The following is a 20,714-nucleotide window of genomic DNA, read 5'->3' on the forward strand; positions in this document are numbered from 1 at the left end:
CCTCCACTCCTGGTTTTCGTTCCTTTCAGGGACATGGCAGAGGCGCTCCGACACGTTCCTTCAGCAAGCCTGCGCAGAACCAGCGGGTCCCGCAGGGGCGGGTTTACGAATCAGCATGGGGGTGAGTACACTTCCGCCCCCGCTGCTTCTACCTCCAACCCTTCCTAATCCAAGCTTTGTGGAGCACCACATGCTGTTGGGTGGCAGGATCCCCCACCACCTCCCCCACTGGCGTGATATTACATCGGACAAGTAGGTGTTACAGCTCATCCGCGAGGGTTGTTCCCTTCCCTTTCAGTCCTGACGGTTCACCGTCGTTACCTGCGGTTCACGGTAGGCCAGAAGCATATTCAGTTTGCCCTGCTCCCCTTCAGCCTTACCAGCGCCCCTTGGGTGTTCACGAAAGTGATGGCGGTGGTCGCAGCCTATCTGCACAGGTCAGGGGTATCAGTTTTCCCCTACCTCAACGACTGGTTGTTGAAGGCAGGCTCGCCCCAGGCATTCGTCCTCCACCTTCAGACTAAGCCGACCTCCTGCATTTTCTGGGGTTCTCCATCAACATGCCAAAGTCGCACCTGAGTCCCTCTCAGAAGCTCCCTTTCATTGAAGCGGTTCTGGATTCGACGTGGTTTTGGGTTTATCCTCCCGAGCAGCGAGTCTGGGATATTCAGGCTACGATTCCGATTTTTCGGCCTCTATCCCAGGTTTCAGTCAGGATGACCCTCCGTGTCCTGGGCATGATGGCCTCCTGCATCCTGGTAGTGCAAAATGCCAGGTGGCAGTGGGACCTGAAGTTCCAGTGCGCACAGCATCAGGGCAACCTGTCCGATCACGTCCAGATCTCAGACGGCACTGCACGACAATTGCAGTGGTGGCTCACGAATCGCGATTGGGTCAATGGCAGATCCCTCTCCCTTCCCCAACCGGAGCACACAGTGGTGACAGACAAGTCCCTCCTGGGATGGGGTGGCCACCTGGGAGAGGCGGAGATCAGAGGCCTCTGGTCTCCGGCGGAGTCCCAACTCCATATCAACCTTTTGGAGCTTTGGGCGATCCGACTTCCACTGAAGGCATTCCTTCCCTCTGTCAGGGGAAGTGTGGTGCAGGTGTTCACGGACAACACCACCGCCATGTGGTATTGCAAGAAACAGGGCAGGGTGGGGTCCTGGACCCTATGTCAGGAGGCTCTGCACCTCTGGACATGGCTGGAACATCAGTGCATTACCTTGCTGGTTCAAAACCTTGCAGGTTCTCTGAACGCCAGGGCGGACAAACTCAGCCGCCGGTGCTTGATGGATCACAAATGGCGTCTGAACGCAGTGGCGTAAGGTCTCTTTCGGCAGTGTGGAGAGCCTTGGTTAGATCTATTCACCACCGAAGAGAATGAGCAATGTCATCAGTTCTGCGCGTTAGAATTTCCCAGGCGGCACTCGCTCGGTGATGCTTTTCGTCGCGAATGGAGCTGCGGTCTGTTGTACGTCTTTCTGCCTATACCACTTCTTCCCAGAGTGCTGAAGAAAATTTGGCGCGGCCGGGCCCAAGTCCTCCTTGTGGCTCCGGATTTGGCACGAAGGTATTGGTATCCCGAGCTACTCAGCATGGCGATCGATTCCCCCGATCCGGCTGCCTCTACAGGAGTATCTTCTGTCGCAGCAGCAGGGGACGGTCCTCCACCCAAACCTGTCCAGTCTCGACCTCCGTGCGTGGAGATTGAGCGGCGACAGTTGACCGCTTTCGATCTTCTTCCCGAAGTCTGTGATATCATTCTGGTAGCCAGGCGTCCCTCCAGGAAAACAGTATATGCCTGCAGGTGGAACAAGTTTGTGGCGGGGTGCACAGCCAAGTCTGTGGATCCCCTTTCTGCCCTTCTTTCTGAAGGTCTTCTGTTCCTTGGCCCGGCAGGGCTCTGCTCTGGGCTCTATCAAAGGTTATCTTTCTTCCTTCTCTGCCTTTCTACGGCTTCCTGATCAGCCTTCTCTTTTTAAGTCCCCGGTTGTTACCTGTTTTCTGAAAGGCATTACGCACACTTTCCCTCCCGTGCCGTTCATCATGCCTCTATGGGACTTAAACTTTGTTTTGACGTTTCCAATGTGGGCTCCCTTCGAGCCGCTTCATAACTGCCCTTTGCGTCTTCTCACCTTAAAGACTGCTTTCCTGGTTGCTATCACCTCTGCCAGAAGAGTGAGTGAGCTCCAGGCTCTTTCTTCTAAACCTCCTTTCCTTTCTGTTCATCCGGACAAGGTGGTTCTGAGGACCCGTCCTTCTTTCTTGCCAAAGGTTGTCATGACCTTCCACATCGGGCAGACCATCACTTTGCCCAGTTTCTTTCCACCTCCGCATCCTTCCAGAGAGGAAGAGAGGCTCCACCATCTGGACCCAAAACGTGCGCTCTCCTTCTACCTGAGCCGCACATAACAGTTCCAGTTGGATGACCAGCTCTTTGTTGGCTACGTGGGCGCAATAAAAGGTCAGTTTGTGCACAAATAGACCATCTCTCGGTGGGTCGTTCTCTGCATTAAGGCCTGTTACTCGTTTGCTACGAAGGAGCCTCCTGTGGGGCTGCGTGCCCATTCGACCAGGGCAACTGCAGCCACTGCTGCCTTGGGACGCGGCATTCCCTTGCAGTACGTTTGTCAGGCAGCTCCGTGGACCTCGCTGCTCACGTTTACCAAGCATCACTGCCTTGACAGTCCGGTCCGGAGAGACAGCTTCTTTGGTAGTTCTGTTCTCCGTGACTTCCTGGTGCAATTTTGTTCACAGACCCACCTCTGGGGTTGGTATTGATGGGGTATCTATTCTAAGGTAAGGAATCTATCACTAACGTGTCTCTTTCATATGCACAAGTTACTACTTGTGTAACGATATATCTGTAAGAGACATTAGTTAGTGATAGATATCTTACTGCCCCACCCATCCTCCCCATTCTGCTAACTGATTACTAGGGTTAAGGTCATCCCTTTCAGGGCCCTAATTTCATGGCACCAGTTGTCAGTTTTTTGCATGGCTCTGCGTTACTGGCTCGGAAAGTCATGTACAGAACAGACGTCCGCGCGCATGGGTGGCGCCTAAGTAGTCTCCGCTTACGACGCCAGCAACGGACGCGGAGCCACAGGATGCCTCCTATTGACACGCAGGGGTACTGCGAGCAAAACGTTCCAGATCCAATATGACGCCTGGGGATATTCTAAGGTAAGGAATCTATCACTAACTAATGTCTCTTACAGATATATTGTTACGCAAGTAGTAACTTTTGCAACGCCACTGGCATACCTTATTAATTCCTTTGGTATCCAAGTGGTCATACGCAGATAATACTCAGCTTCCACTGACCTATTAAAATAACACGTTAGAATCCAGGTTGCGATTTACTGCATGCGTACTTGCAGTTATGGGGTAGCTACAGGATAATTTGTTCTAATGCTACGCAGAGAAAATGGAAGTGCTATTGCTGGTTTCCGACCCCATGTCCGGCTGGTCAGGAGTATGGGTGGAAAGTTGCACAGTGGTTGCCAAGAATCTAGGGGTGTTCACTGATTACACCTTTCATTCAAATCACAGATTGAAGCAGTGGTTAAGACCTTCTGCTGTATTTGAAAATGCTAAGGAAATTCCTAATACTCCTTGTTTAGGAATCCCACAAAACAGTAATTCAGGCTGTAATCCTTTTCTGACGGGATTACGCAAACATTCTGTGCCTAGAGGCTCTAAGCTATCAAATTCATAGGTTGCAGTTGCTACAGAATAAGGCAATTCGCTTATTGTTTAAGCTTCCCAAGCATGCCTCCATCTTCTAATACCGCAACCAACTGCACTGCCTTCCATTTAAAAAAAAAAAAGAGGATTAGGTTCAAAGCATTGATAGTGACTCATCCCACTTATTACAGGACCGGACCCAATTACTTGTCCAATACGATGGTGGAATACTGTCCTAAAAAACCTTACATTCTCAATCAGCAAGGCTGTTAACCATTCCCCTCATTAAACGAAAGAAATGGGGCGGTTCTACTTTTTCGGTTCTTGCTGCCAAATACTGGAACGATCTTCCTCTCCCTCGTAGATACATCTCCAAGAAGAAAACTTCCCACAAGCTCTTGAAAACTCATTTGTTTAAGCAGTAAAGAGTTGTGCCCCCTTCTGATCGTCTGGCTCATCTCCGCGATAGTCTAGAACTAACTGTTGCGCTTTGCAAACTATTCATTCATTCATTCAAATCAAATAAGCTTTTCTTCTCTTCAGTCCTCTACCCTTTTAAAACAAAGATATGATTTAGAGGACCAAAATCGAAAAGAAAACTTGAGTTCTTGGTATTCCTGAGGGTGTAGAAGAGTCTGCACGTTCATGCATTATCATCTTGGAAAAATAGCTACTGCAAGTAACAGGGATCCAATTTTCCAAAGAACTGGAAATGGTGATCATTGCGTATCATCACACAAAGTAGCGTCCAAGAATTCTCCATTACTGATTGTATGTAAACCATTGAAGATTCAACACATGGAAATGATTTTGGACTTTATGCTGAAGAATAATCATGTTAACTGGCTAGGAAAAAAAGATTTGTGTCTCAAAATTATTCTGAAGTGACCATCAACACGAGAAAGGGCTTTCTCGCTGTGCGCCCAAGACTGAAAGGGATGAACTTACAATTCTTTCTAGCTGGACCTGCAGCAAAAGTTAGAAAAGTCTTCCATGGCAAAACACAATATTTTTGTCTATCGCAAAGACTTTATTAAATTACTGGATGAAAAAGCAGAACATGGAAATGGATGTGCCATCCATTAGGAACACCAGCAAGAAGACTTAAAACCTAAATATTCCATTTTTCACAAGACTTTAGCTATTACGTAAAAACGTTACAGGGTAAAATCTTAACTGTTTTAAATTATAAGCATGTCTTTCCACCATAACTGCACTAACTTTACTACCAAGTCTTTCTATAATAGTTTAAGGTTGAATTAAGTTCTTCATTGTCAATTTACTGGTACCACAGTTTTGGTTTGACCCTTCGAAATAGGTTAATCTAATATATTTGCGTTTTACCGGTACTACAATTTACTGTTCAGTTTTGTTTAGGCTTTCATAAGTAAGCAGTTAACCTAATCTAATATAATTATGTTATCTCTTTAACTACATGAAGACTCTCTACCTATTGGGCAACTCGCTCAACAAATTTAACAATTTAACTTTAACTTGGTTTGTGAATATTTACTGCTAAATCTTTTTCCTGTTGGGAATAACACAACTAATTTGAAAACGTTTTTTCTATTGATAGTTTACAGGAAGTTTTACCATATTTCTCCTATCCGATATCTGTGGCAGTGTTCGCAAGCCTTTTGACTTATTGTTCCGAGTGCCAATAGCTACATGTCATACCGATTTATAAGAGGTTAAATTGTATGCTTGAACCCAACTAGCGAATCTCATAATGTTTGATCGCTGTAACTTCTTGCATGTTTTTACAAAAAGAATCCACAGACTTTCTGAGCAAACACTTATTTCCCACCGTGGGTGCATTAGTCATCTTTTCTATCTCTACTCCTACTGTATTTCAATTAGAGGAATGGGGTATGGAAAGGGAATTGTTGGTTTTCTCAGAAGCTTCTTCCTCTTCTTCTCTCTTATGAACAGATTGCACAGTTCATAGAATGTAATCTTTTTTTCATCTCTATTTACAATAATGCATGTCTTTGCTGGACCACATGTTAATAGTGCTCAAATGTTCTTTTCGCCCTTATATTCTCATTTCTTTATAGAGAAATTGTTTGTTAGCCTAACTATCTTTAATAGGCTCGGTCAAATAATCTCACGTATAATAAACCCATCCCAAGTTGCGTCTCTGAAAAATTGGTATTCTAGCGACAGTACAAGATTATTATGCCATGTAATAGACAAAGCCTATAACAATTCCTCCCCCATAGTAGCTATCAAACTTGAAGTCAAAGGCATTTGACAAAGTTTGATGGCCTTACCTCAGTGCTGTACTCAAAAAAACTTTAATTTGGTCCTACATTCATTAAAAGTGTGATGTCCCTGTATACAGAACTGAAGGCTAGAGCTAAAAGCAGGAGGCATTATTTTAAACTATTTCAGACTATTGTGAAGAACTGATAGGGATGCCCCCTTTCGGTAGTGCTATTCATACTTGCTTTAGAACCTCTCCTACATAGTATTGAGGCTAATGTCTATTAAAGTAGCAGTCTATGTGGACAATACCTTAGTTGTTAAGGAAGCTGCATCTCCATCCATACAGGCCTTAATAGAGCATTCGAATCATACTCCTAGTGTCGGGCTACTCCCTCAAGAGGGTCAAATCCAAAGTCAAATCTCTAAATTGCTTGGGAAACAGAGAAGTAATAAGTTAATCTAGCCTGTTCTAGCAACCCATACGGATAAAATACTTAGGAATATAATTCAAAGATAATACTCTAGAAAGTATTAGATGCAGTGAAACCTCGAAAAAAGAAAGTTTGCACACCTGCTAGAAAACTGGGGGAGAATGACCAAAAATGTCAAAATGATAACACCTATAGTGACTTACTTAATAAGTTTGATCCCTCTACCCCTCTTGGAAGTCTTCCTTAATAAATTACACTTAGCATAAAAAAAATCCTGTGGAAAATATGCATTAAAGAAATTTAAACTATCCAAACAACTAGGTGGTGTTGACTTAGCTGACTTTTGGAAATACCAAACTGTCTTTCTGTTCAATCAAGACCCTACCACTTTCTAAATACATTATGCAGAACACGGGAAGTCATCTTAAAAATGGATGCTTTACTGACAATTAAAATAAAACAGTCTACCTTGCCTTTTTGTGGTGTAATAAAGTTTAAACTAGATGGCATCCCTGCAGTTTGTATAGAATAGTTATCCATGGAAATATAAGATAATCAACTTGGGTCTATTCAGAAACTCTTATAATTTCTAACACCTTCAGGATCAATTGCACTTACAGAATATAGACTTTCTAACTTTCTCAGACTAAAGTCCTATTTAAATAAACACACCAAACGTGAGTTAGATCCTTCAATAATGCAAACAGTTCAGACGTTTAACAAAGTTGGTCATGTAGTCTTTAAAGGGTATGTGTTGTTGAAAGCAAAAAATAAAATTAGTGTGAGAAAAATTGGTAAAAATAAAGTGTTACAACGATTGTGTACCTACTGAATAACAGTTCACCCCTGGAGAAAATGTCTCTTCCCATTCAGATGCAAAATCACGCTATCACACACAAAATTCATGCTCTTAAACAGGATATTTTGGACACCTTCCAGATTACATACTTTGAAGATACTAGATAACCCAAATGTTTTGGAATTGCAATACACACATTGGCTTGTTACCACATATGTTATTTTATTGCCCCGCTCACAAACATTTTTAGCCGAAATTTTTTAAATTAATCTAATTAACATCAAATATTCATCCATCTCAGGAATTCACCTACTTGCATACCGATTCTAATGATCCTGCAATCAACTAAGATACTGATAGGTGTCTCCTTGACTTAATGCTTACTGTAGGCTGTATAATTATCCTCCATAATCCTTAATAATTGGGAATACTCCTCTTGGATCTCATTCAGTACTTGGAAAGAATGGCTTACATTTACCAAAGGGGCAGATAATACCTCCTTTCAACATTCACCGTCCGAAAAGATTTATCTGGACTAAACTTGAATCTTACATTTCAAACACTGAACCATAAAGCATGCAGGGTGTAATGACACATGCTCTTCAAAAATGTGTGTGCTGTTATGTATTTAGTTTTACTGATTATTCTTGCTTATCGTCTAAGATCTGTGTCAGAGTAATGAAACTCCTTTACAGTGAACCATGACATGGTTATCTTACAATTGTTGCAGTGTCTGATAGAACCCTCCTTTTTCGAGTGCAGTCCTGCTTTCACACCCCCTTTTCTCTCTACATTTGACCTTGGCGCAAACACTAATTTTATATCATTCTGTTTTTGCTGTATGTTGGTATATGTTTTGCTTTAAACCGGTATATTTTCAATAAAAATTAACTGAACAAAAATAAATAATGCAGAACTACAGTAAGAAAGGTGCTTAGCTCCATTCTTACGTGCCTGTCTCCTCCTCCTTATGCCACCACAAATTGTATTGCCTCAGATTAGCTATTAATTGGATTAGTTGTTGGTTCTCATTTCATAGACTTCAGAAGCATAAAGGCTCCATCAGTGTTTAAAGCTTGCAACCTTCAATTACACACTCAGTCAGTTCTGCACAGCAGACAACAACACATTGAGATATTGATGCAAGACTTGTGGCTGGATAGATCTGGTTTCTATTGTCAACTTGGGATTTGATGTGTGTGTGGAGCCATGTGTAGCGCAACTCACCAAACTGAATCACTCCTAGGTACTTTCAAGTTGAACTGTGTAATTATTTAAATAGTGCCTAGTGCTTGTGTTCAGCCTATTCAAGTCTGTGTTCAGCGAGTGCTTCTAATTTGGCTTAATAGAGATTGGCACATGTCAATGAGGTGAGGTGTTCGAGGTGATACATTTCATGGTATTTAGGACTTGGTATGTATAAAAAATGAGGTCTTCTTAAACCCATCTCTGTGTCCCCCCCAGGGGTTATTTTGGTGCAGTGGAGGTAGATCTCGTCTCTTAAAAAAATTACTTCTCAGATCACATGCTTTAGAATCAGACTAAATTGAGCTTGGGCTAAGGTGTTACCCAAGAACATGCAAGGTAAACTGAAACACCAGGGGCAACGTTGATGAGCAGTCTTCCACAATGAATCTGTGTTCTGGGGGCAGTTGTTCTCTGCAGGAAATTGTCTCTTGGTTAGTTGAGATTCCTTAGCCTGTTGTCCGGCATCTGACGTGTGAGTTTTCCTAGCGAGAATGCACTTGCTTCAAACTCATCTTCAGCTCTCACACACTTGGGTCCCTAGAGATCCTACATTTAGTCCATTCATTGTCACTTTCCTCTTTCTGAGCTCTGCACTCAAACCCCCTTTCACTTACTTGTTCCAGTTCACTCTTAGCACTTCTATTTTCTTCCTGTCTTTACCCCATGGCATGTGTGTGTGTGTGTGTGTGTGTGTATATATATATATATATATATATATATATATATATATAATCTCATAATCAGGTTCACGTGCTTAGTTTGCTTTATTCGTTATCGGCCATAAGGCGTTTCGGTCCAGCTGGACCTTGATCACATGACAACGCTCTTAGTTATTTACACCCCTTTTAAAGTGACGTGCATCATTCAATCATCGATTGGCGATAGACATGGAAAAAATACACAATCTTATGATATTTGTAAAACTGGATAAATAGGTTTAGTACATCCGCCGGTCCTCTTTAGTACTGCATTTATAACTTCATGATAAGTCTTTAAATAATGTGTAAAAAATAGTATTCCTGAGTAACAAACAGTGTCAATAAAAAGTTATTAAAACACTTAATTCTCAAACATTTCAAATAGAATAATAATCTAAATATATACATATTCACTTAAAAAATCAATTATTGGTTCGTTCCTATGATTTATATATATATATATGTCAGCAAACTCTTTTTAGTGGTCAAAATTGGAGCATAAATGCATAATTTTCACGCAATCTAAACAATTTCCTATTTTACCTTTGTCTTAACATAAGTCAAAGCCCCAAATTGCTTCAGCCTACCGTTTGTCTGTTGCCATCTCTCTGGATTGACGGAGTAAAGTGCAAATGCCGCGTAAAATTAATAAGTGAAAAGTGCACATCCCATAACCATAATGAAAAATTATATAATAAAACCTTGTTTATATGATTTTTCCTTTTATAAACTTTCTTTAGGAGTTGTAATTTTAAAAAACCACTATCTCAGTGGTTTTGGTTGGTTAAGCGGGCTCTTTGGGTTCAGCACATCAATTTATCTCACCCTCCATAACAATTCAGAATTAACCTCAGCTTACATTCGACCCATCATTTAATTTATAGACATGTATACAGGTCCTCGGTCGTGTTCAAACGTCTAGAAGCCTTGCTGTCGAAATTCAGAACATATCTGGTTTCCAGCTTTCTCAGCTGCCCTTCTCTATCTCCTCCTCTCCTGTTTAGGGGGACAGTATCAAACAAGTAGTACGAGAAATCGTTCAAGTTATGTTGGTGTTTTTCTTTAAAGTGTCTTTAAACCGGATAAGTATGATCGTTGTCATTGATCGCCCTAATATGTTGCAAAGTTCTCTTGTGGGCAGGGAACTTAGTACTGCCCACATATTTAAGATTGCAAGAACACGCTAAAATGTAAATGACATATTCAGTTTTGCAATTTAGTGGTTTATTGATCTTTAAGATTTTCTCACTAAATGCTGACCTATACGTTTTGGTATTGACTCCGTACTGACATGCCTTACAGCTTTTACTTTTAATGAAACCATTTTGTAGCCACCATTTTCTTTGCTCCTTAACTTCTGCGCTGCTACTCACTAAGCTGTTTGCATAGAAGGAGCTCTCTTATAACAACAACAATATAGGGATTAAGGCAAAACTGCCTGCACCACTAATAAAATACCACACTTATCAATCTATATAGAAGGTGCTAGTACCAGGAACGCAATCCCTATACGGTCCTAACAGGGAACAGAGAAAACTAAATTACCTTAACAAAATATACATAAAATGTGGTCTGCACCCTTCAACAGTTCAATACATTATTTAAATCTTCACAATAATGATTCCGTTAGATACAAAGTATTTAGTTGTTTTCCCAATAAACAACAGACGGAGGCTCTTCGTTTCGGTTCAGTTCTTTATTCAGTTTTCTTTTTTTTAAAAGCAGATAGCCTACACGTTTCATCCGTTACCGGACTTCTTCAGGGCTGATTAAACTTTGTAACAGTCATGGTTCTAATCGATTCCGTGCCTATAACTGTTAATCAATCTTCATATTTTAGATGGAGGTTTCCAAGTAAATTATCGGTTTGTTCCCTTTAAATGTTTTCAGGCGAAAATGTAAGGCCAAATGTAAGCGCGGTCCAAGTCGTAATGTGGTCATCGGAGCTCTCTTATAGGTCACCCCCAAAGTGCATGGCATAATCTCATTACTGGGTCGCTTTTCAAAATTGTCCAGTTACGTTCCATGATTTTCTTTATTTCTCGTTGTTGGGCATTAGAAGTTAGAATCAACCTGACTTCTGGTGCTGGTTGCTCTACATTTTCCTCTCGTCTTTTTTGTTTGTAATAGGAGGGATCTATCTTGATTATTGGATTTTTTAATGGCTGCCTCTATTGTTTTTCTAGAGTATCCCCTTTCCAGAAACCTCTTTTTACTTTCTAGTTGCGCTGCTGTTAGAACAAGCTGATTGCTGCATACTCTCTTTATTCTAGTCATTTCTCCGTAGGGAATGCTTTCAATTAGGTGTCGGGAATCCTTTCTATTAGGTTTCGGGGATGGAAACTAGTGGAATGCAACACTGAATTGCCCGCTGTCTCTTTGCTATAAATTCTCGTTTCAATGGTGTTATCTGCTATATACATTTCTACATCCAAAAAGTGGACATTCCTCTCACTTATTGTGGCCGTGAATTTAAAATTCATGTCATTTATGTTAATAGCAGCCAAAAATTCCTCTGCTTTTTCCACAGTTCCTTCCCATACAACGAACAAGTCATCAGTAAAACGAAAATATGTTTAACATTGTTCACCATGTATTCCTTATGTGCTACCCCCAAGACCAGCTTCTCCCACCAGCCCATAAACAAACAGGCATAGCTGGGGGAGAAGCTGGCTCCCATTGCTACTCCACACATTTGTTGATAATACGTTTTGCCAAATAAAAATTCATTATTATTAAGGCAAAAACTAATGATGCTTATCAACATTGCGTCATGTGGGGTTAAAATGTTCTCATTAGTTCTTAAATAAAATTCCAGGGCACGTTGTCAATCTTTGTGGTTCATACTTGTGTATAATGACACCACGTCGAGAGTCATTAACAAATAAATTCCCCTTCCACACAAATCCTTTCATTTTCAATATAAAATCACTGGTATCTCTTAAGTAGGATGGTAGTTTAGAGATCTTGTAAAAAATAGACTACATAGATTGAGGCATTTTCTAGTAGGCTGTTCTGTGCCGATATAATTGGCCTTCCTGGTGGCTTTCCGGCATTTTTGTTGATTTTTGAAATGAAATAAATATTTGGTACCTTGGTGTTGTCATTTCTGATAAACTTGTATTCATCAGTTGTCAGTAGCCCCGCACTTTTCCAGGCTACAAGTTTACCATAGAATTCACCATATGTTCCCCTAAGTGCCAGGAAGTTGCTAGTGATATATACCCCACTGGAGGGAAGAAAGTACGAGGCTGACTACAGGTACCAGAATACCTTTTTACCGCAAGCCACCGCGGTGCTCACTAGAGGGGAAATCACTAAAGAGAAAAAAAGCAGTCACCTGATATCTGTTTGATCAGCCCCCGGATGCCTGCAGCTCCTACTCTGAAGAAGGCCGAGATGCGGTCCAAAATGCATTAAGATCACCGGAGCTTTTTAAAACCGCTATTAATAAATGCTGTGACCGACTGCGATGTGTGCGACTCATTTTCTTCCCAGGAGGGAGAGGTTGTTGGTAATATTAAGAGGCATAGTCCAGCCGCGGAGTAACGCACCTTGAAGAGAGCGCCAAAAGTACCTGCAATGGACTATAGTGTAAATCGGGCGAAGGCTAAAGGGTAGTGGCAGCCACCATGGACTGGACCTTGGGCAAGTCCTTATCATGCTAGAGAATAGCGTTTAAGGGAATCTCAGCAAAAACTTATTGGCGGATTGCAGCAGACATCACCCACTGGAGGGAAGAAAGTACGAGGTTGACTACAGGTACAAGAATGCCTTTTTACCGCAAGCCACCGCGGCGCCCACTAGAGGGAAATCACTAAAGAGAAAAAAAGCAGTCACCTGATATCTGTTTGATCAGCCCCCGGATGCCTGCAGCTCCTCCTCTGAAGAAGGCCGAGATGCTGGCCAAAATGCATTAGGATCAACTGAGCTTTTTAAAACCGCTATTAATAAATGCTGTGAACGACCGCGATGTGTGCAACTCATTTTCATCCCAGGAGGGAGAGGTTGTTGGTATATATATCATCTATCCAGTAGGTAGATATAATAATGACCATGTCTCCATTGGAAAAGCGTTTTTTTGACTGGCCTATATCTTTGGCGTCGTTTAATGTATCTTCATGAAATTTTACCAAAAACGTGCCCTCCTGATTCTTATTGCACATGAAAAGTTTCGGGGTGATCCGTCAAGAGGGGGCCGAGAAAAAAGGAGAGCGTCAAAAAAGTGCATTTCACATGGTAATTCGAAATTACACCAAATTTAGTAGGGAGGTAGATATTGGTCCTGGGAAGTGCCTTTTTGTGATTTGGTGTAAATCCGTTCTGTAGTTGCATAGTTAACATTTTCCTATTGTATGTGTATATATAGGGACTTGGATCCCCATGCTCAAATCGGATTGGCTGCCAGCCCTTCAAACCAGGAAGGGTGGGAGCCATCTTGGGACTCTGCTTTAGCCAAGTCCTAAACAAAAACGTTAAATAAGAAGAGACCCCCAGAGTGGCCCCTCCAGGGCAAAAAAACCTTATTTAAAAAACTAATTTCAGCGGGAGTCGCGCTTATCTGCCTATAAATTTCTCATGAAACAGCCGTGCCTCTGTGATATTGACACAAGGGACTCCTCAATCTTCATTGATATCACTATCAGTCGTAACAATATATCTAGTGAGTCCAATCGGAGAAGGCCTCTCGGCCGCTCAGTCCAACTCACAGAAGCCCATTTTGGGACTTCAGCGAGGGGTTTTCCATCCTCCTGAAATATCCACAGTCTTGAAGATGGTCTCATTGACTTAGAGAGACAGAAACATTGATGCACTGTTTAATTTCCTCTAAAAGTTATCCTCAAGTGTGTTATTTGTAACTTGGTTCTGGTTTTTGGACAGGCTCAAGTACTGGATATATCATTTAGGTATTCTATACATTGGCTTGTGGTCTCTTAAGATATATGTAATTCAACAAAAACTGTTGGCAAGGTTTGTTGAGATCCATTTTTTTGTGAACCTCTATTGTATATATAAATACAAAAATTAAATATAAAATGATTAATCTACACACCTGCTTTTGAATGTTTTCCTCTATAAGTAATTGTTTTCTTGAAATTATTTTTAAGTGTGAATTGAATTGTCAAAATATGACCTAATGAATTGCATAAACGGTCAAATACATTTATGTAAATAAATCTCTTGCACGCATTGTTACCTAATATATTACCTCATTGATTAAGGCCATTTTAGCCGACATCCTTTACAGGCCGTAAACCTATGCTGAAAGACATTTGGGGTTAGGCAGGAATATTCAGATGGATCAGACCTGTATTTTAGAATGATGTTATGTCTAATTTATATGTTGGGGCTAACAAGGAATGTATGCTCAAATACTTTTCTTTCATATCTCCGAATCTACCAAGTTTAATTTTGCCCATCGAGCTGGACAAGAGAGCTTAGGAGTTAAGAAGACAAAAAGGGCAATATTTGATTTTGTGGACTTTAAGGGGTGGTGGTGGTGAGGAAAGGAATATGGGTTTGTTCTATGTATCTGTCAGCTCCTTGTCTGTGCTTTGTAACTGGGTGAAAGCAGTGTCCCTGAACTAAGTTAAATATGTTTGTGATTTGTAAAGCGCATAGCTACCCAAGGGCTTCCCAGCGCTGCAGAGAAAGAGACAGATCGGTATGGAGGGGCAATTATGGAAAGAGCCACGATTTGAGTTTCTTCCTGAAAGTATGTAGGTCCTTCAAAAGTCTCAATTCAGTGGTCATTGAGTTCCAAAGTTTTTGGACCAGATGAGTGAAGGATTTCCCTCGCCATCAGGCTCTTCTTATCCTTGTTGTGCTCATTAACCCCTCCCATGCTCGTGACGGAACCGTTCAGTCACGAGCCTCGGGTGGGCTGTGCTGGTGACGGAACGGTTCCGTCACGGCCCGCGCCTGCGCGGCGCGAATTTCGCGCCTGCGCTGACGTTCTGAAGAGCGGGCGGGCCGTGACGGAACCGTTCCGTCACAAGCACAGCTCACCCGCGGGCAATGACGGAGCGGTTCCGTCACGAGCACGGGACCGCCGCGCGGCCCCACCTCCCCCTTAGCGCTGCGGCGGAATAGCCGCCGCAGCGAAGGGGTTAAGGAATTATATGAGGACCTGGGGGACCTGTTGGTTACCTAAGATGAGACGAGAGACCGTAACAGGGCTGGACCCCTGCCATGCATGGCTTTGTAAGCTACCCAGAGTGCCTTGAACTTGACCCTGGATTAGATAGGAAGCCAGTGTAGTTTGCTCAATGAGGCTTTCACTGGCTCCTGCTTAGGAATTTTTAGTAGCATCCTTGCCGCCACATTTTGAACAACCTGCAGCCTGTTGACTATGTATTTGGGGACCCCTAGGTACAATGAGTTACCGTAGTCCAGTCTTGAGACAGCTAGTGCCTGAGTCACCGTTCTCTGCGCCTGTTCTGGGAAAAGGTCTATGATCGTACGAATCAAGCGTAGAATACCAAAGCAGGTAGCTGAGAGTTTTTTAGCTTGGGTATCCATGGAGAGATTCTGGTCAAACCACATCCCCAAGTTCTTGATGGAGGGCTTGGTTTGAGCCATTCATATGTTTTTTTACTCTAAAAAAAAAAAGTAAAACAGATTTTCTCTACCTCATTTCTACCTGTAATAACTATGTTTTCAGTACTTAAATTATCCACTATAGAGTGAGAAATGTGTGCCTATAAATACAGACGTGCCAGAAACCTGGGATGTAGTGTTGTGATTAGTCTATAGGCATTCAGCTTTTTCTTTCATAACTCTTGTTTTAATTTAGTGTTTGTCATTTGTTTTCTGTGCAGGTTTGCCAACCCAGCTGCCATCAAAGCTTACCTTCTGCTGCTGAAGCACTACCCGGATAACAGTGCCCACACCAACCACTGTATAGTGAAGATGTTACATCGCATAAGTTACGACCTCAAAATGGAGGGCCTGCTCTTCCAACTATCAGTCTTCCACCTCTTCAACCACATTTTTAGTGACCCTGCAGCTGGTATCTACAAGGTGAGTGTGAAAGTGAAGCTCCATTATAAATCCTATTAACCTGCTATGTAAAGTTCTGATTAGTCCTTTTAGGGGAGCCCTGTACCATCCAATCACACCTCTGTCGCTGCTCTGACTAAAGGCACACACTTCAACTGGACAAATATTTTTCTTACAAAACTTTTAAATGTACACTACCAGCCCAAAACTTTTACCTAAGCAATTGAGATTACGTTTTACTTACAATTTAAAGCATTGAAATGAATTGCTCTGTTAGATAATTCTACCTTTAGATTGTTTACCTATTGAATACTCCCAGGTATCAGACTGGATGTCAGTAGAGGTACGCTAGTTCTGCCTGCACTAGAAGCAAGGTGTTGTCACCAAAGTCATGTAGCACTCATCTCAGCGACATCAGTGCCGTTTTCAATGCCTTCTACCTAGATCTGGAGTTCATTCTCTCACAGCTTTGCTCCTTGCACATTATTTCAAAACACATAGTATTCTTAACAGCAGTCCTAAGCTATCTTCTGCGAAGCGTTTGGGATTTAAGACCTCTAGGGACTGGGAGGGACAGATCTCCATTACCGACGCTCACTCAGTTTTCTTGTGGTTGAACCATGACTCAATATCCTAAGTGTCCTGCCTTAGTAGGCAACCCAAGGCGATCCAGGAGAGGCAGGTGAAATTTTACATTGAGTGGACCCGTGATCACAAGCCATGCTGGAACCGCTCCCAAATATGCTTGAGATCTCCATCCTCACACTCCTTGAGTAGACAGAAGTAGCATAGGGCTTCCTCCAAAGGTAATTCACCCAGGCGACCTCCAACTCACACATGACATTTGTCCTCGGATCCAGATTTGGATATTGTCCCACCCCGCCCCCAGACTCAACCAGTTCCAGAGGGGGGTTCACCCCGGAACACAAACTTGCCCATCCAATGTAGCCTCAGAAGCCCATGTTACCTTATCTTTACTTTCTAGCCCTGGGGTTGGACCAGCAGCATTTCTTAATGCCATGGTTCTGATTTTCATATGGGGTGCAGTCCCCTCTGGGGCATCTTTGTGCCCATTGGGGCAGTATGACATATGACCTGTTTATGCCTTTTATGCTAGCTCAGTGCCTTTTGGGGTCGACCCCTCCATCTCCGATGCTAGCCAAGTCACTCGTGACACTAGTCCACAGGTTCACTGCGCCACCCCTGAACCGGCATCATTAGCATCTGATAGAGACATCTAGCCACAGATTCCTTACCTTTGAACTTCCAGGCGTCAGGCTAGATCCGGAAGATTTTTCTTAGCAGTACACCTGCGCCCTGGTGGATGGCGTTTCTCGACTCCGTGTGACGTCATTATGAAATCTGCACCATCAATATAACCGCCACTTTGGCTCGCTGATGTCAGTTCTTTTATTTCTGCACAAGCCAGAACGATTCGTTGAAGAGAGCTACCCCCGGTCATTTTTTTGACAGACTTTTATTGACTTTTTGTCGACTTTGTTGATGTGTTAAGTCATGTTGAGCAAGGAGACTTCGGGGTTCAAGTCGTACTCCGCCTTTCACTGTGCCATGTCGGTCACAGACCCCCACTTAGTCTGCCTTTGGTGCCTGGTGCGCAACCGCGACTCCAAGCCGTGCTCCAACTGCCGGGCCAGCGCGAAAGGCTTTGAGGGAGTGGTCCCTAAAGCTTCTTGCGGCCCGGCATCGTGCACTGCAGAGGTCACCTGGTCGGTTTTGATCCCTGTCCAAGTCTTGGTCGAGAGGAAGGTCCGAGCACCTCTCAGTGAATCGAAGTCCTCTTCATTGAAGTTCGGTAAGAGGCGCTACAAAAAGTCAAAGCGTGCTTCGACTTCGCCCCGCCCATCTCGCGACGCAGCGGAGGAACCTCGGCGTTTGAGGCCATGATCTGTTGAACTGGTGCCTGGGTCGGCTCCGCCTTTCCCCCCCTTTCCGGGAGCGACCCCCGCCCAGCTTAGGAATTTTATGGTGCCAATTGCACCATATTTGGGTGGCCTGACCCTGCCGGCTCGCCTTCAGTCCCCGCAGGCTCAGAGGATGGAAGGGCCCCCGTGGTTCCCATTCCAGCGGACCCAACGCCACGGCCTCTGAGTAGATCCGTTCCCAGGTCCGGACCGGCACAGGTCGCACTACCACAGCGACCTTCCTCAGCATCGTGTCCGCCATCTAGGTCCTTCGGCGGCGCCTCCCCGAATCTCATTCTTGGCGACACAGAGCCGGTTGGGCGCCTTCCGACACTGAGGCCAACGGAGCCATACGGCTCCATGCCGTACACCCTGCCCTATTTTGAAGGTTTAGGGATGGAGGAAGAGGATTGGGAGGGGGAGGAGGATCCCCTCGAAATCCTGCGCCAACAAGATGTGAACTGACATGAGGAAGTGGGTGATGCCAGTGATTTGGACACCTCCCCAGACTCTGGCATGCTCTCTTTAGCCAAGGGGGTGCGTAGGGCTGCGGAGGTCCTCAACCTGCAGCTTCCTACAGTGGCGGTCAAGACTAATGTCTTGACAGAGGTCCTGCAACCTTGGGGTCTCTAGCTCAGAACCCCTACTGCTTTTCAACAAGGCCATAATAGATCTCTTTCTGGGAACGTAGTCCAAACCTAGCACAAGGGCTCCCGTGAATAGGACGATCCCCCGCCGTCATCGCCCTGCAGCGGGTGAACCACTTTTCCCTACCACCCACCCCACCCCACAACGCTTGGTTGTCCAGGCTTCCACTTCTTGTGGCTCATTCCCTTCCACACCCTCAGACAGGTAATCCAAGAGACTGGAGAACTTTAGAAATAAAATGTTTTCTTCCGCCAGTCTGGCATTGCAGTCGGTGAGCACTGCATGCCTTTTGAACCATTACTCCCATGGGAAATGATAGCGAAGGTGCTGCCCAGAGTCTCGGAGGAGGACCGGGCTCTACTCTCCCAAGCTATCTCAGACAGAAGAGACGCAGCTAAGTTTGACATCAGATGTGGCTTGGTAGAGAGATTTCCACGACGGTGGCCGTCTGTCACCAAGTCTTATTGAGATCATCTGGGTTTTCGGGGGATGTCCCAGCTAACCTCATAGAGATGCCCTTTCATGGCTCCTGTCTCTTCGGAGAGGAGGTGGATGCTGCCCTTGAGCACTCCAAAGACTCGCAGGCCACGGCCAAGTCTTTGGGCCTCCCCACCACCCCCAGGGCTTCATCCGCTTTTCACTCCTTTGGTTGCTACGGAAAGGGCTATCAGCCGAGTCAACCCTATTCCGGCCAGCGAGCTCTGCAAGTTCAGCAATCTCTGCGGGGGTGTGGACTCAGTTCAACCCGGCCCCATGGGTTGGAAAACCGGAAGTCGAGCCAAGCCACAATCCCGTCCACCGCAAAACCTTCCTAGTCCGATCCCCCAGGATCACTCTTAGCCAGTCGGTGGCAGAATATGCCATCATCTCCAACATTGTCAAAACATTACAACAGACAATTGGGTGTTGCAAATAGTCCGAAGGGACTACTCCCTCCCCTTCGAGACTGCTCCTCCATTCAATGCCTCCTATGTATGATAGGCTGACGGAAGATCACCTGTTTTTGATACGCGAGGAAGTCAAAACTCTCTTGGCCAAGGGAGCTATAGAGAGGGTTCCCAGGCCCGAAGTAGGCAGTGGTTGCTATTCCCGCTGCTTTCTGGTCCCCAAGAAGGACAGATGCCTTAGTCCTATTCTTGACCTCAAAGCCCTCAATTGCTTACTCAAGAAGGAGAAATTCAATATGCTTACCCTTGCCCAGGTCCTGTATGCCTTGGACCCAGGCGACTGGATGGTAGCGTTGGACTTGCAGGATGCCTATTTTCAAATTCCCATCCTGCTTCCCGTCATTGGTAACTGTGGTTCACCGTGGGTCACAAGCACTTTCAATTTGCGCTGCTCCGCTTTGGCCTCACCAGCGCCCCTCTGGTGTTCACAAAGATGATGGCGGTGGTTTCAGCCCATCTGCAGACATCAGGGGTTCCAGTCGTCCCCTAGCTCAACAACTAGTTGTTGAATACATGCTCGCCCCAAGTAGTTGTCTCCCACCTCTAGGCTATGGCGAACTGCCAGCATTTGCTGGGGTTCACTATCAACAAGTCGTAGTCACACCTGACTCCCTGTCAGACGTACTTTTCATTTGGGCGGTTCTGGACACTGCAGTTTCGGGCATGTCCTCCTGAATGGCGAGTCCAGGATATTCAGGCTAAGATACCGTTGTTTCATCCTCTATCCTGAATTTCGGTGAGAATGACTCTGAGGCTGTTTGGCCTCATGGCCTCCTGCATCCTGCTAGTGACCCATGCACGGTGGCACATGCAAGCTCTGTAGTGGGACCTGAAGATCCAATGTATTTTTCAAAACAACAAGTGGTCCTGAGCATACGAGAGATAGGGATATGGATATATATAGATCACAATGGAGCTCTATATAGTTCAAAATTCCTTGACCAGCCGGACAAGGAATATTTATTGGTTCAATTGATTTGTAATATCAAAAATACAAACAAATAACCCAAGAAATAAGGGTTACATTGGGGCACAGTCCTGTGCCTTAAAGGGAGGAAAAGGTGGGAAAGTAAAGGTAAGTGGAGAAAATTTATCAGGCAAACAGTGTGAGCTTGCAG

General features: G+C 44.1%; 1 protein-coding gene across 3 annotated transcripts in view; it reads left to right on the top strand.

The window, feature by feature from the left end:
- The window catches only part of TIMELESS (timeless circadian regulator), a 466,894-nt gene that overhangs the window by 286,195 nt on the left and 159,985 nt on the right, over positions 1 to 20,714 (top strand). For all 3 annotated transcript variants that reach the window (XM_086959580.1, XM_086959589.1, XM_086959597.1), the window contains exon 17: positions 15,899 to 16,100. In XM_086959580.1, coding sequence (XP_086815706.1) covers positions 15,899 to 16,100 — 202 coding nt within the window. The remainder of the gene's footprint in view (positions 1 to 15,898; positions 16,101 to 20,714) is intronic.

Source organism: Lissotriton vulgaris, chromosome 1_1 (genome assembly GCF_964263255.1).
Source record: "Lissotriton vulgaris chromosome 1_1, aLisVul1.2, whole genome shotgun sequence".
NCBI lineage: Eukaryota > Metazoa > Chordata > Amphibia > Caudata > Salamandridae > Lissotriton > Lissotriton vulgaris.